This window comes from Penaeus vannamei, chromosome 22 (assembly GCF_042767895.1).
Source record: "Penaeus vannamei isolate JL-2024 chromosome 22, ASM4276789v1, whole genome shotgun sequence".
Lineage (NCBI taxonomy): Eukaryota > Metazoa > Arthropoda > Malacostraca > Decapoda > Penaeidae > Penaeus > Penaeus vannamei.
The window spans coordinates 24,884,816-24,901,453 of NC_091570.1; the positions used below are offsets into that span (position 1 = coordinate 24,884,816).

Here is a 16,638-nt window from a genome sequence, read left to right on the forward strand (position 1 = left end):
GATCATAGGGGTACATGAACAAACAAGAAACACACATGCCTCACATCTCATAATGTGTAATTTTTTTTTTTTTTTTTTTTTTTAATCATCTTTTTTATTCGTGTATTAAATTCGAATTTATTGACCAACATTCCTGCAGTGGTCTTTTCATATTATTTGCATTTTCCTAAATAAAAGTTTGTTTAGCCATGGTGAACGATAGAGGGGCTGGGTACGTAAAAGTACAAGAAGGTACAGTGTTTGGACAACACTGATCTAGAGTAATCTTGAAAGGTTAAAGATGGGTAAAGGAGTTGATGTGTGGATGGACTATGATGGGACTAGGTAAGGGCATTACATAAGGAACTCACGTGTGTGTCCAGGAGGAAGTGGAAGTGATAGAGGGGATGGAGGGGGGGGGGAGAATGTACGTGTAGTTGGAGTTGAGGGGGATGGGTTGTGTTGGGAGGGAGTAGCAGGAAGTGGTGTAGGGGGAATATGAGTAGGAGGAGGATGGATATCGGTAATAGACGGAGTCGAGGGGGATAGGTTGTGCTAGGGGGGAGTAGGAGGAGGATGGATATCGGTAGTAGACGGAGTTGAGGGGGATAGGTTGTGTTGGGAGGGAGTAGGACCAATCGATATCCATAGGGCAGCTTACTGGGGAGATAGACACAGCTCCAGTACAAGTATTAAGAGTTAGATGTGTAACGAGACGGGAACGATCAGGTCGGGCACGGAAGGGGTCTCTGCCCATTTGTTCTTGGAGACATTGTTGATAGAGGAGAGTAAGGAGTAAGGAGCTGTAGGGGGGGGGGTCACGAAAAATCGGTACCATTTGGTTGGGCTAGAGTATTCAAGATATTTGTAGAGTTGTGGGTGGCAGATGGACAGGGTCGTGTGGAAGAGGAAGTATTGTCGAGGGGGGTAGTATTACAGAGAGATGGAAAATTAGGCTGTAGGATAGTAATAAGGGAATATGAGGTGATTGATGAAGAAGGTTGTGGGGGTAGAGGTGAAGTTCTGGAAATTGGGAGAATCTCGACTTGGGTGGATAATGCACTAGTAAGTATTGAGGATTGATTAGTAGTTGCAGTGTTCAGAGTCGTGGTCAAAGGAAAGCCTGGGTATTACTTCATTACTGGCCATGGGAATGGTTAATGGTTAAGAGCAAAGTAAATGTGCTAGACATCTAAGGTCATATAGCACTATAGGAAGGTATAGTAAAGGGTGATGTCAGGTGATAGGTGCTATGCTTCAACTATCTAGAGTAAGATGGGTAAGGGGTTGATGAGTGAAAGGGTTATGGTGGTTTAGGTACAGGAATCAGATCAAGTGAAGGATATTTATGCGTCTGAGGAAGGAGAACAGGTTGTCAAGGCAGAAGCTGTGGGATTCTGTAAGGATGTCTAATATGTTGGGAGGTCGGTGAAGGTAGGATAGGTGTGGAAAAGCAGAGGTACGTGCTGCATTAAAGCGTGGACAGGCCAAGAGAATGTGTGGAACTGAAAGGACATTACATAGAGGACATAGGGGCGGGTCAGAGCGTGACATTAGATAGGAGTGTGTTAGGCAGGTGTGGCCAATACGTAAGCGTGCGAGGGCCGTCTCCCAACGTCTGTTCCTGAGAAATGGAGCTGACCAAGAGGAGATTGGTGGTTTCACAGTATGTAATTTATGATTGTGGAGGTTTGACCAAAAAGATTGCCATCAGGTATACAAGAAGGTTTTAAAGTGGGGGTAATAATCCGTAGCTGGAATATGTGAGAAGCGTGCAATAGTATCTGCCTGTTCATTGCTAGGGATTCCGACATGGCTGGGCGCCCAGCAAAATCTGATAGATTTATAATGTGTGGATAGATAGGACAACCAGTTCTTGATTTTACAGACAAGGGGATTGGTCGAGTGCATAGACTTTATGAGGTGTGCATACAGTTCTGTAGTAAGGACACTAGATTCAGGAGGGAGGGTGTGGATTTGGAACCGTCAGTGTAAATATGAATGCTGGAGGAATGAATGGAGACATGGTCAAGGAAAGGAGTAAGAAGGATAAAGGGGGAATATCTGATTTTGGTGGGTCAGGGGAAACTGAGGAGCAAATACAGGGGTTAGGTATAAGTCATGGAGGAATGGAATGGACAGAAAGTGGGAGAGGTCGGAGGTGAGGAAAGGAGGAATGGGAGGGGAAGGTATCCATGCATACGGGGAAAGAAGTAGGTAAACGTGGAGAAGAGGTAAAGGTAAGAAGCAAGGATTGTGGAATAGTTAGTTTGATAAGGGAAAATTGGTGAAATCGAGCATAGCATCGGAGAGAGAGAAGGGCTCGACGTCGAGAGAGGGATGGCATGCCAGATTCAGTTTCCTGTTGCAATCTGTTCACCATGAATTCCACACGTGAGCGAGAGAAAAGGATGGGGAAAGATTTGGAGGTAGAGAAGAGAAAGCCATGGTTAGTGGCCCAAGAAGTTACTGATGTTATTGCAGATTGAAGGAATTGAAAGAGATCTAGTATGGATGTGCCAGATGCATAGATGGTCAAGTAATCAACATATAGTGATGCCCAGGCTCCTGGTGGTAGGACTGAAACTATGTCATTTACAGCAAGAAGGAATAAAGTGGTACAAAGCACACTTCCTTGTGGGACGCCTTCGAATTGAGGAAAGGATGATGACATGGAAGAGGCAATTTAGACCTGGAATTTACGTTTAGAAAGGAAAGATTTAATGAAAACGCCCATGTTTCCACGTAAACCTAGGGAGGATAATTGTTGGAGGATATGATGTCGCCATGTGATATCATATGCTTTTTCTAGATCAAAGAATATGGCTAATACGGATTCATGGCGTGCAAATGCAGATGTTATATATGTCTCAAAATGAGCAAGAGGGTCTGTTGTACTTCGGGCACGTCGGAAACCAAACTTGGAAGGAGAAAGATTACGAGATTCAAGATACCACATTAAGTTAACCCTTCGTTCTAGTAGTTTGCACAAGCAGCTAATTAAAGCAATGGGGCGGTAATCTTGGGGTAGGATACCTGATTTATTGGGATTTAAGACAAGTAGGATAAGAGCTTCTCGCAATGAGAAGGAAAATTTCCTGACATCCATATGTGGTTGAAAATAGTTAAAAGGAATGATAGAGAGAAAGATGGGAGGTGTTGGAGCATACGATAGTGAATACCATCAAGACCTTCGTGAGTGTTGCGACACGATTGTAATGCAGCGTTTACTTCAGAAGAGGAGAAAGGAGCATTATAGGACTTATCAGGAGATAGGGTGAAGGTGATAGGGGTGCGTTCCTTAATGGCTTTAATGGAAGAAAAGTGTGGGGAAAGGTGAGAGCCACTAGTGACCTGGCTGAAATAGTTGCCCAGTTCATTAGCTACTTCGACAGGCTCTTTTAAAGGAAATAAGGGCTGATAGCTGGTGAGGGGTGCCTCGTTTGTAGCGATAGCTGTTCCAGGCTGCTCGTTTTAAGCGAAGCGCTTCGGTGCAGTCTGAATTCCACCATGGAACACATTTAGAGGTATAAGGTCTTGAAGTTCGAGGAATGGCTGTATAGGCAGTTCTTAGGATCGTGGTTGTAAAACATTATAGCATATCTGAAATGGACGGTAAGAGATAGGTATAGTAGAGAGCTGAAGTGAAAGTACGCAATTCAGCTCTATCAAAGTACCAGCGTGGAGGATTAGGAAGTGGTACATATGAAGTAGGAGAAAGGAGTACTGGGAAGTGGAGTAGGGGAGCATAGAGAGAGGTCAAGGCATGAAAAGGATTGCATGTGCATGTCAAAGTGTGTGGGGCGATCTGAATTAAGAATAATTAGGTTATTTGTGGAGAGGAAGCATTCTAGAGATCGGCCTCGGGAGTTGGTGGTAGAGTCACCCCACAGAGTGTGGCGGCAGTTGAAATCACCAACTACGAGAGAAGGTGGTTGGAGTAGGGAAATTAGAGTTTCAAAGGCAACAAAGTCAATGGGATGGGATAGGGAGAAGTAGACTGAAATCACTGTGAGCCAGCGGCAAAGAAAGATGCGAATAACTGTGCACGGGACAGTAGTTTGTATGGGAGGTGTGACATAAGGTGTTTTATGATGGATAAGTATAGACGAGACATAAAGGGAGGGTGGAGAAGAGATAAAATGGTAATTGGAAATTGGAATAGGAGGATGTGTGAGGAAAGTCTCTTGGAGCCAGATAACAGATGGATTATAAGAAGCAAGGATATGACGTAGGTCTGGTCTGTGAAAACGGAAACCGCGAATATTCCAGTGTAGGAGAGCAATATCTTAGTTATTTTATGAATGAAAGCATCGGTACGTATTGGGGAATCTGGGGGAAGGGATGTAGGGGTGCAATGAGTAAGAGGGGGATAAATATCAGGAGGATGGGTATCGGGAGGAAGGATATCGGTGGTGGACGGAATTGAGTGGGTTAGGTTTTGTTGAGAGGGAGTAGGAGGAAGGGGTGTAGGGGGAATATTAGTAGGAGGGGTATGAATATCGGCAATCACTTCAAGTGTGGAAGGAGCATGAGTTATGGGATCTTGTGTCTCAAGCATATAGCTTTGAATGTCATCCATAGTTTCTGCAGTGGAGTTGGTTGGAGAGTTGTGGGACAAAGGTTTTCTTATGAGGGGGTGTAGGGGGAATATTAGTAGGAGGGGTATGAATATCGGCAATCACTCCAAGTGTTATGGGGTCTTGTGTCTCAAGCATATAGCTTTGAATGCCATCCATAGTTTCTGCAGTGGAGTTGGTTGGAGAGTTTTGTGGGAAAAAGTTTTCTTATGAGGGGGGGGGGGAGAGGAGACTGGTGTCTCAGGAATAAAGGTATAGGTAGGTGGAGGTGAGTGAGCGGTAGGGGAAGAAGGGTTAGAACGTTTAGTCTGTCTACTGCGGGTAGTACGGGGAGGGAGAGGGGATGGTGTTGGGGCTGTAGTTGAGATTGGAGCTGTGGTTGAGACTGGGGTGTCTGGATTTAGAGTGGCAAAAGAATTGGTCTGAGGGATGTAGAATGTAGAAGTGGAAATGGGGACATCTTGGGGGGGAGAGGGAGGGGCTAAGCGAATGATGTTACTAGAGTATGGAGTATGAGAGAAACCTTGTCGACGTGCTTCCTGTCTGGCTTCACGTAAAGTGAGACCATTTTTGTATCTGAGAGTTGCTACCTCAGATTCAAACTTGTAAGTGGAACAGCCTCTATAAAATACATTATGGGGGCCGCCGCAGTTAGCACATGTTCGTGTTTGTGCTGAGCAGTTTGATCGATTATGACCAGGTTGGGCACATATGGTGCATCGGTCTGTGGAACGGCAATGTTTGGCAGGATGTCCAAAGCGCCAACAGTTTTGACATAGACGGGGAGGGGGTTGGTATGGTCGAACAGGGAGGGATTGTCCACCAATGTAGATACGTAAGGGAAGGTCATGTGTACAGAAGGTAATTTTGGCAATATTGGTCAGATTCTTTCGTTGACCTTCAGGAGGAATGGTGTAGCAATGTACTGATTTCACATCTTGGTCTTTGAGGCATCCTAGTAAGTCTTCTCCACAGTCTGACCAATCTTTGGTATCGACTGGGCAGTTTGCTGGGGAGAGAGAGACAGTTCCGGTACATGTATTAAGGGTTGGATGAGGTTCTGCAGGAATGGGGTTGCCAGAATGATCAGTTAAATTTGATAGTGCTATAGATTCAGTTTCTGATCTGACTGTTACCAGACGGGAGCGATCGCGTCTGGTATAGAAAGGGCCTCTGCCTACTTGTTTTTGGAGGCATTGTTGAAAGAGAAGAGTGTTGCCTGAGTAAGGAGCTGTAGCAGGGATCACGAAAAATCGGCCCCATATAGCTGGGCTAAACAGAGTATTTAAGATATCTGTAGGGTTGGTGGTGGTGGATAGTCGGGGACGTGTGTTTGAGGGAGTATTACGGAATGATGGAGAATAAGGTTGTAAGGTAGTAATAAGGGGGGATTGGTTGTTTGATGAAGGTTGCAGGGGTGGAGTTGAATTTGAGGAAGTTGGGTGGATAGAAATGTCTTCTGGAGATTGATTTTCTGCTTGGGTGGGTAATGCACTAGTAGGCATTGAGGAGTGGGTAGTAGTTTCAGTGTTCGGAGCCGTGGTCAAAGGAGAGCCTGGGTTGGGGCTATTTGATAAAGGGGCTAGCCTCATAGCCTCTAATAAAGGGATTACATTTTCATTACTGGTCATGGGGAACCTGGATTATATAAGAAGGCCTAAACGGTCCACCTCCTTTCGCTACTGAAGGTAAGGGCTAGATTTGTCGGGAGTACCATGCCCATAGTTCCCACAGGCCGTTCAGGACTGGCACTAGGTCAGCCTTTCATCCTCTCAGCACGGCTCTCACACCTTAGGAAGTAGATAGTAGAAGGGGATGGAGGATGGTTAATGGTTAAGATAAATGTGCTAGACATCTAAAGTCATATAGCACTATAGGAAAGTATAGTAAAGAGGGATGTCAGGTGACAGTTGTTATGTGTCAACTATCTAGAATAGTGTTGAGAGGTTGAGGATGAGGGAAAAGATTATGGTGGTTTAGGTAAGGGAGTTAGATCAAGTGAAGGATATTTATGTGTCTGAGGAAGGAGAACAGGTTGTCGAGGCAGAAGCTGTGAGATTCTGTAAGGATGTCTGATATGTTGGGAGGTCGGTGAAGGGAGGATAGGTGTGGAAAAGCAGAGGTACGTGCTGTATTAAAGCGTGGACAGGACAAGAGAATGTGTGGGACTGAAAGAGGGATGTTACATAAAGGACATAGGGGCGGGTCTGAGCGTGACATCAGATAGGCATGTGTTAGGCGAGTGTGGCCAATAGGTAATCGTGCGAGGGCAGTCTCCCAACGTCTGTTTTTGTGAAATGGTGCTGACCAAGAGGAGATTAATGGTTTTACGGTATGTAATTTATTGTTGTGGAGTCTTGACCCAAAAGATTGCCATCGGGTATACAAGAAAGTCTTAAAGTGGGGGTAGTAATCTGTAGCTGGAATATGTGAGAAGCGTTGTTGAGGTGATGTGGACATTGCGGCATATCGTGCAAGTGTATCTGCCTGTTCATTGCCAGGGATTCCAACATGGCTGGGTACCCAGCAAAATCTGACAGATTTGTGACGTGTGGATAGATAGAACAACCAGTTCTGGATCTTACAGACAAGGGGATTGGTCGAGTGCATTGACTTTATGAGGGTTAAAGAATTACGGGAGTCAGTAAAAATAGTAAAAGAGGAAGAGGTGGATGAATATATGCGTCTTAAGGCAAAAAGGAGTGCATATAGTTCTGTAGTAAGGACACTAGATTCAGGAGGGAGGGTGTATTTGAAAGTGCAATTTGGGAATGTTACTGCGAATCCAGCTCCTGAGATGGATTTGGAACCGTCAGTGTAAACATGAATGCTGGAGGAATGAATGGAGACATGGTCAAGGAAATGAGCGAGAAGGATAGAGGGGGGAATATCTTATTTTAGTGGGTCAGGGAAAACTGAGGAGCAAATACAGGGGTTAGGTATAAGCCATGGAGGAATGGAATGGACAGACAGTGGGAGAGGTCGGAGATGAGGGAAGGGGGAATGGGAGAGGAGGGTATCCATGCGTACGGGGAGAGGAGTTGGTAAACGTGGAGAAGAGGTAAAGGTATGAAGTAAGGATTGTGGAATAGTTAGTTTGATAAGGGAAAATTGGTGAAATCGAGCATAGCATCGGAGAGAGAGAAGGGCTCGACGTCGAGAGAGGGACGGCATGCCTGATTCAGTATATAGGCTCTCAACTGGAGAGGAGCGGAAGGCGCCTAGGGCTAAGCGGAGACCACTGTGGTGGACTGTATCAAGGTGAGCAAGAAGAGAGGTTGAGGCAGAGGAGTAGATATGGCATCCATAATCTAGAGTGGAGAGAATCAAAGTAACATGAAGATGGAGGAGAGTTTTGCGATCTGAGCCCCAGGAGATATGTGAAAGCGTTTGTAAGATTCGGAGGCGACGTTGAGCTTTTTCTTTGATATACAAGATATGGTCTCGCCAGGACAATTTGGAATCAAATATAACGCCTAGGAATTTGCCAGAAGACCGGTATTGGAGTGGAGCATTATATAAGAAGAGTGGGGGTTTGGGGACCGTACATAAGCGAGAGAAAAGGATGGGGAAAGATTTAGAGGTAGAGAAGCGAAAGCCATGGTTGGTGGCCCAAGAAGTTACTGATGTTATTGCAGACTGAAGGAATTGACAGAGATCTGGTATGGATGTGCCAGATGCATAGATGGTTAAGTCATCAACATGTAGTGATGCTCTGGCTCCTGGTGGTAGGACTGAGACTATGTCATTTACAGCAAGAAGGAATAAAGTGGTACTAAGCACACTTCCTTGTGGGACGCCTTCGAATTGAGGAAAGGATGATGACGTGGAAGAGGCAATCTTGACCTGGAAAGTACGTTTAGAAAGGAAGGATTTAATGAAAACACCCATGTTTCCACGTAAACCTAGGGAGGACAATTGTTGGAGGATATGGTATCGCCATTTGGTGTCATATGCTTTTTCTAGATCAAAGAAAATGGCTAATACAGATTCATGGCGTGCAAATGCCGATGTAATGTATGTCTCAAAATGGGCAAGTGGGTCTGCTGTACTTCGGGCACGTCGGAAACCAACTGGGAAGGGGAAAGATTATGAAATTCTAGGTACCACATTAAACAGAAGTTAACCATTCGTTCTAGTAGTTTGCACAAGCAGCTAGTTAGAGCTATGGGGCGGTAATCTTGGGGTAGGGTACCTGATTTATTGGGTTTTAAGAAAGGTAGGATGAGAGCATCTCGCCAATGAGAAGGAAAATTTCCTGACGTCCATATGTGGTTGAAAATAGTTAAAAGGAAGGATAGAGAGGAAGATGGGAGGTGTCGGAGCATACAATAGTGAATACCATCAGGGCCTTCATGAGTGTTGCGGCACGACTGTAATGCAGCGTTGAGTTCAGAAGAAGAAAAAGGAGCATTATAGGTCTCATCAGAGCATAGGGTGAAGGTAATAGGGGTGCGTTCCTTGATGGTTTTAATGGAAGAAAAGTGTGGGGAAAGGTGAGAGCCACTAGTGACCTGGCTGAAATAGTTGCCCAGTTCATTAGCTACTTCTACAGGCTCAGAGATGAGAATATCTCGAATATGGAGGACGGGTGCAGGATGGGGGGGATGTTTGCCTGATAGTTTATGGATCCGTCGCCAAACAGCTGAAATAGATGTAGAAGGTGTAATTGAGGAAACATAATTTTGCCAGCTATTTGTTTTGCTGTTTTTAATTGTACGGAGAAGATGGGCAGATGCTCTTTTAAAGGAAATAAGGGCTGATAGCTGGTGAGGGGTGCCTCGTTTGTAGCGATAGCTGTTCCAGGCTGCTCGTTTTAAGCGGAGCGCTTTGGAGCAATCAGAATTCCACCATGGAACACATTTAGAAGTATAGGGTCTTGAAGTTCGAGGAATGGCTGTATAGGCAGCTCTTAGGATCGTTGTTGTAAAACAATGTAGCATATCTGAAATGGACAGTAAGGGGGGTGGAGGGATAGGTATAGTAGAGAGTGAAGTGAAAGTATGCCAGTCAGCTCTATCAAAGCACCAGCGTGGAGGATTAGGAAGTGGTACATATGAAGTAGGAGAAAGGAGTATTGGGAAATGGTCAATATAGGGGAAGTGGTCTAGAAGTGACCAATGGAAATCTAGATGTAAAGTAGGAGAGCATAGAGAGAGGTCAAGGCATGAAAAGGATTGTGTGCGCATGTCAAAGTGTGTGGGGCGATCTGAATTAAGAATAATTAGGTTGGCGGGCGGGCGGTCCCCCCCGAGCGCCCGCCAGGCTCCCGCTCCTGCCGGACGGATGGAAGGCCCTGTCGCTGGTCGTGTTGGCTGCGGGCCTGCGCCGCCAACTGTAGGGAGAGGCGGTTGATTTGTGAAGAGGAAGCGTTCTAGAGATCGGCCTCAGGAGTTGGTGGTAGAGTCACCCCACAGAGTGTGGCGGCAGCTGAAATCACCAACTATGAGGAAAGGTGGTTGGAGTTGGGAAATTAGAGTCTCAAAGGCAGTAAAGTCAATGGGATGGGATGGGGAGTAGACTGAAATCACTGTGATCCAGCGGCGAAGAAAGATGCGAATAGCTGTGCACGGGACAGAGGTTTGTATGGGAGGTATGACATAAGGTGTTTTATGATGGATAAGTATAGACGAGACATAAAGGGAGTGTGGGGAAGAGATAAAATGGTAATTAGGAATTGGAATAGGAGGGTGTGTGAGGAAAGTCTCTTGGAGCCAGATAACAGATGGATTATAAGAAGCAAGGATATGACGTAGGTCTGATCTATGAGAGCGGAAACCGCGAATATTCCAATGTAGGAGAGCTATATCCTAGTTGATTTATGAATGATAACACATTTACGTGTTGGGGAATTTGAAGGGGAAGGAGCTAGGGGGTGTAAAGGAGGGATATTAGAAGGTAGGAAGTCTGGAGAAGGGCATTGTTGTGCCATGAGTGATTCTCGTGTGTATCCTGGAGGGAGTGCAAAGGATAGAGGGGATGGAGGGAGGGAGAATGTGCCTATAGTTGGGGTTGAAGGGGGTGGGTTGTGTTGGGAGGGAGTAGATGTGTGGGGATTATTAGTGTTAGGAGGATGAATATCAGAAGGATGGATAGTTGGAGTTGAAAGCGATGTGTTGTCTTGGGAGGGATTAGGAGGAAGGGGTGTAGGGGTGTTGTGAGTAAGAGGGGGATGCATATCAGGAGGATGGGTATTGGGAGGATGGATATCAGTGGTGGTTGGGATTGAGGGGGTTAGGTTGTGTTGGGAGGGAGTAGGAGGAAGGGGTGTAGGGGGAATATTAGTAGGAGGGGTATGAATATCGGCAACCACTTCAAGTGTGGAAGGAGCATGAGTTTTGGGATTTTGTCTCAAGCATATAGCTTTGAATGTCATCCATTGTTTCTGCAGTGGAGTTTGTTGGAGAGTTTTGTGAGAAGGTAATTGTTTCTGCAATGGAATTGGTTGGAGAGTTTTGTGGAATAAAGGTTTTCTTATGAGGGGGGGAAGAGGAGACTGGTGTCTCAGGAACAAAGGTATAGGTAGGTGGAGGTGATTGTGTTGTAGGGGAAGAAGGGTTAGAACGTTTAGTCTGTCTACTTCGGGTAGTGCGGGGAGGGAGAGGGGTTGGTGTTGGGGCTGTAGTTGAGATAGGAGCTGTGGTTGAGACTGGGGTGTCTGGGTTTAGAGTGGCAAAGGAATTGGTCTGAGGGATGTAGAATGTAGAAGTGGAAATGGGGACATTTTTGGGTGGAGGGGGAAGGGCTGAGCGAACGATGTTGCTAGAATATGGAGTATGAGAGAAACCTTGTCGACGTGCTTCCTGTCTGGCTTCACGTAAAGTGAGACCATTTTTGTATCTGAGAGTTGCTACCTCAGATTCAAATTTGTAAGTGGGACAGCCTCTATAAAATACATTATGGGGGCCGCCGCAGTTAACACATGTTCGTGTTTGTGCTGAGCAGTTTGATCGATTATGACCAGGTTGGGCACATATGGGGCATCGGTGTGTGGAACGGCAATGTTTGGCAGGATGTCCAAAGCGCCAACAGTTTTGACATTGACGTGGAGGGGGTTGGTATGGTCGAACAGGGAGGGATTGTCCACCAATGTAGATACGTAAGGGAAGGTCATGTGTACAGAAGGTAATTTTGGCAATATTGGTCGGATTCTTTCGTTGACCTTTAGGAGGAATGGTGTAGCAATGTACTGATTTCACATCTTGGTCTTTGAGGCATCCTAATAAGTCTTCTCCACAGTCTGACCAATCTTTGGTATCGACTGTGCAGTTTGCTGGGGAGAGAGAGACAGTTCCGGTACAGGTATTAAGGGTTGGATGAGGTTCTGCAGGAATGGGGTTGCCAGAATGATCAGTTAAATTTGACAGTGCTATAGATTCAGTTTCTGATCTGACTGTTACCAGACGGGAGCGATCGCGTCTGGTATAGAAAGGGACTCTACCTACTTGTTTTTGGAGGCATTGTTGAAAGAGAAGAGTGTTGCCTGAGTAAGGAGCTGTAGCAGGGATCACGAAAAATCGGTCCCATTTAGCTGGGCTAAACAGAGTATTTAAGATATCTGTAGGGTTGGTGGTGGTGGATAGTCGGGGACGTGTGGAAGAGGGAGTATTACGGAATGATGGAGAATAAGGTTGCAAGGTAGTAATAAGGGAGGATTGGTTGTTTGATGAAGGTTGCAGGGGTAGAGTTGAATTAGAGTTAGTTGGGTGGGTAGGAATGTCTTCTGGAGATTGATTCTCTGCTTGGGTGGGTAATGCACTAGTATGCATTGAGGAGTGGGCAGTAGTTTCAGTGTTCGGAGCCGTGGTCAAAGGAGAGCCTGGGTTGGGGCTATTTGATAAAGGGGCTAGCCTCATAGCCTCTAATAAAGGGATTACATTCTCATTACTGGTCATGGGGAACCTGGATTATGTAAATAGGCCTATTCGGTCCACCTCCTTTCGCTACTGATGGTAAGGGCTAGATTAGTCAGGAGTACTGTGCCCATAGTTCCCGCAGGCCGTTCAGGACTGGCACTAGGTCAGCCTTTCATCCTCTCAGCACGGCTCTCACACCTTAGGAAGTAGACAGCATAAGGGGATGGAGAAGAGACGGAAACAAAAGCTGGAGAGAAAAAAGACCATGCAAAATTAGTTGAGTCAAGGGCTAAGGCCCTAGGCAGGGGAGATCCCTGTACTGGGTCTCAGTCTTCGTCTCCTAAGCCCCCCCACGACAACAACGGGCAAGGGATTGGGGGGGAGGGGATGGAGAAGAGACGGAAACAAAAGCTGGAGAGGGAAAAGACCATGCAAAATTAGTTGAGTCGAGGGCTGAGGCCCTAGGCAGGGGAGATCCTTGTATTGGGTCTGTCTTCGTCTCCTAAGCCCCCCCACGACAACAACAGGCAAGGGATTGGGGGGGGGCTATTTGATGAAGAGGCAAGCCTCAGTGCCTCTAATATGGATATTACTTCATTACTGGCCATGAGAAGCCTTGGCTATGTTGGGGAAATGAAGTCTACCCCTCAGGGTCTCCTTGAGGGGTAAGGGCTAAACAACAAAACGGGAATATCGTGCCCATAGTTCCCTCAGGCCGTTCAAGACTGGCACAGTCATCCTTTCAGATCCCTACTATGGGTCTCCGTCTGCGTCTCCTATGCCCCCCCCCCCCACGACAACAACGGGCAAGGGATTTGGGGGGGGGGGGGGCAAAAAATAAAAAGTGCTTATCAAGGAAATTTCAGGAAGAAAAAGGGAAATGCTGGTATTAACACCTTTATTTTATACCAATCGTTTCATGACAATGAGACAATGCATATCTGCATAAAATATTTACAATAAATTTTCTACTAGAAATATACCTCAAACTTTGTGACTTTCATATTGACAAGAAAACATAGCAACAGTTTTCCTATATACAAATATACAAAAGTTGCCAACCCTCCATAGCAGAAAAAACATTTGCACCAAATGCCAGCCAAGGAACATCAGCATTGCAATTTTTTGCTTGGTTTTATGAGTATCACTTGCTTTGCTAACATATTGGCCATGAATCACCAATTAGGACATTAAAAAAAAATAAATGCTATCCATTTTGCATTTCCTCTAGACAACCAATAAAAAAAGAAAAACAATTCTTCGTGTCATAAAAAAATCCTGCTACCTGTGATAATACCATTTGATGATGAACAACAGAGAAATTGAATTCAAGTAGAACTTTATAAACAACATACCTGCAGATTCTCAGGAACTTTGACTTATTTTTTCATAATCACAAAGTATATTGAGAGTACAGTCTGCTGCATAAAATTTAATAGAGATAAGGACTGCAAAGAGCATTCTATGAATTCTCCATTCTCCTAATCTTATTTTTGAAGGTTCAACAAAAATTTGTCGTAAAACGAACAATGAAAAACCAATATGATAACTAACAAATCATACACATCCTAATCATACACAATAATGAGTAGTGGCCTATGCATTAAAGCAACTTGTCAAACTAAAGAACAGTAACAAAAAATATATATATATAACCAATTTAAAAAGTACATAAATTAAATATACCATTATTTTTTACTTTCACTTCTTCTTGTTTTTTTTCTTTTTATTTATATATATTTTTTTCTTTGTTTCTATACTTATTAACAAGGGTATTCACTTAAAAAGTTCCCAGTTTGCTGCTCACTACAACCTGACTAGTTGTGACTAAACTTATTTGCAAAAAGCTGCATTAAGTCTTCCAGTGCAACTTCTAGGATTTGACATCATAAAAAGAAAAGTTGAGGTTCTGAAGGAAGTACATGACTGCCATATTAATACGTGCACACTCAATTATTTATAAAAACAATGTTGCACTTAATGATACAATAGGTTATAGGGAGATGCTCCAGTATCAGTAATTTACTATCAAGAAAAACTAATAAAGTTAAATATCATTTGTTAAGCCTATGTATAAATTCAAATGTGACAAAAAAAATTTATAAAGAATCTGATAAATATATCTATGATTTAAGGGAAAACCTCACACATGTACACATTCATATACATATATGTATATGCTTGTTTATTAAAATATTAATATTTCTCCCTTAAATTTACATATAATAAATAATAACACTATATTTATTAGTAAACAGAGAAATTCATGACACAAGGAATAAAGCCAACTTAAAATTACAATTTCATTTTGCAATACATGAAGTGGATTATTTTAGCACAAAGTGGTAATAACAGTTTTATATGAAAAAAGTATAATTTATCATGTATACTTTTTTTTTCCTTTTTCTAATGTATATATATATAAGTTTTCTTTAATGTAATCACACTTGCATTCCACCAGCCTGGCTGCTGCTTCCGTTCTTTGATCTGCTACAACCAGCATTAGATCTATGTAATAGCCATATATTTCTTCCATCACGTTCTTTTTGAGGTTTATAGGATTTTACTATAATTTCTTAAGTAGGGGTTTGGGAGCTGAGTGGGTTATATACTCCTTTTGCAAGGAATTTTGTAAGTGCAATATTGGGATTCTTACTTGCAAGTTTTGAAAAGCTCCAGTAAAGTACCTTCATGTCATTCCTTTAAGGATGTAGTAAAAAAAAAAAAAAAAAAAAAAAAAAAAAAAAAAAAAAAAAAAAAAAAAAAAAAGGAACAGCAATAAACAAAAAGGAGAAACAGAGAATCAAATAAAAACAAACGGATTTCAATAAATCAACAAAAGAAAAAATTATTTCTAAAAAATTAAAAATTTGGTCAATTTTATCTTTCATACATCTTTTTACATCATTTCATTTTTTTTTATTTTTTTTTCTTTTTTGGCATAATTACTTTTCTAATTTCTTGTTTATTTGTTTTCAAATTTAACTATTGGCTCCACATGCATAGCCATCAACACAAACCATAGGCCTTCCTGAACTTTGAAGTTTACCCTATTCCTTCCATTTTAAAACAAATACCTGAACTTACATTAAAATTACTGTTGATAACATTACAATATTTATGTTCATCATCATCATCATCATCATCATAATAATAATAATAATAACAACATCAATAATAAAGCTAATACAGTAATAAGTGACATTAATAATGATAATGATAATGATAATGATAATAATAATACTAATAATAATTAATAGTAATAATAACGTAAACATTTTAAGTCATGTAGGCCTAGTAAATGTATCCTTGGTAACTGTGCATTTGTGGAGACCTCTGTATATATTAAATCAACAAAGCAAAGCTGCAGCGGAGAGTGATTTCATGTTGCAGTATATCACTGGATAAGTGCCAGTTCTGAAATAATGAACATTACTTTTTCCCATTTGCTATAAATTTATAAGAATGATAATAAAAACTTGAAAATAATAATCATAATCATAAAAATGAACACCATTACAAGAAAGCAATTATAATAACAGTAATAGCAATAGTAATGGTTGTAATAACAACAGTAATAGTCATGGTAATGGTTGTAATCAATACTAATAATAATAATAAAAACAAAAATAATAACAATAATCATGATAAATAACATAACAATAATAATCATAATCATTATAGTCACCTTACTACTAATAAGTATAATGATAAATAATCAATAATTAATAATAATAATAAACAATAGTAACAGCAAAATCAATATCAAACCTATTCATACATATAAGTAACCAAAATGAATATAACATTTCCTTTTTTCCATTTTAGTGAGAGAAAGTGACAATGAAGACCCCATTTATAATATGATTTATGTAAGTTCCATTACTCTACAATAAAGACTTAAGTGTTCAAAAACTCCCAAAATAACAACAATGTGTCGTCTATACGGTGACAATCATTGGCCTTGTCATAATAATCATTATGACTTAGTTACTCAAATGCTCATTCACAGTTTTTGTCTTCAGATTGTCATAACTTGCTTGAGAGAAGAGTCAACCTCAAAACTGATTTCCTTCTAGAAGAACAGCTTCACAGGCACATGGGGAATATTGTCTACTGTCTATCAATTGTGATGGAATGGCAAATTTAATAACACGAAATACTTGGAAAACCATGAATTTTTTTTTAAACATTGTATAAGACTGGTATATTTCTTGAATAAA

At 42.3% G+C, this 16,638-nt stretch overlaps 1 protein-coding gene across 1 annotated transcript in view; it reads right to left on the reverse strand.

Annotated features, from left to right (window-relative positions):
- Positions 1 to 10,643, reverse strand: part of LOC138865664 (uncharacterized) — a 12,425-nt gene extending 1,782 nt beyond the window's left edge. Inside the window, exon 1 of the mRNA XM_070136749.1 lies at positions 1 to 10,643. This exon is cut by the window's left edge and continues 700 nt beyond it. Within this exon, the coding sequence (XP_069992850.1) occupies positions 4,673 to 6,190 (1,518 nt within the window). The 5' untranslated portion in view covers positions 6,191 to 10,643 and the 3' untranslated portion in view covers positions 1 to 4,672.
- Between the last annotated feature and the right edge of the window lie 5,995 nt (positions 10,644 to 16,638).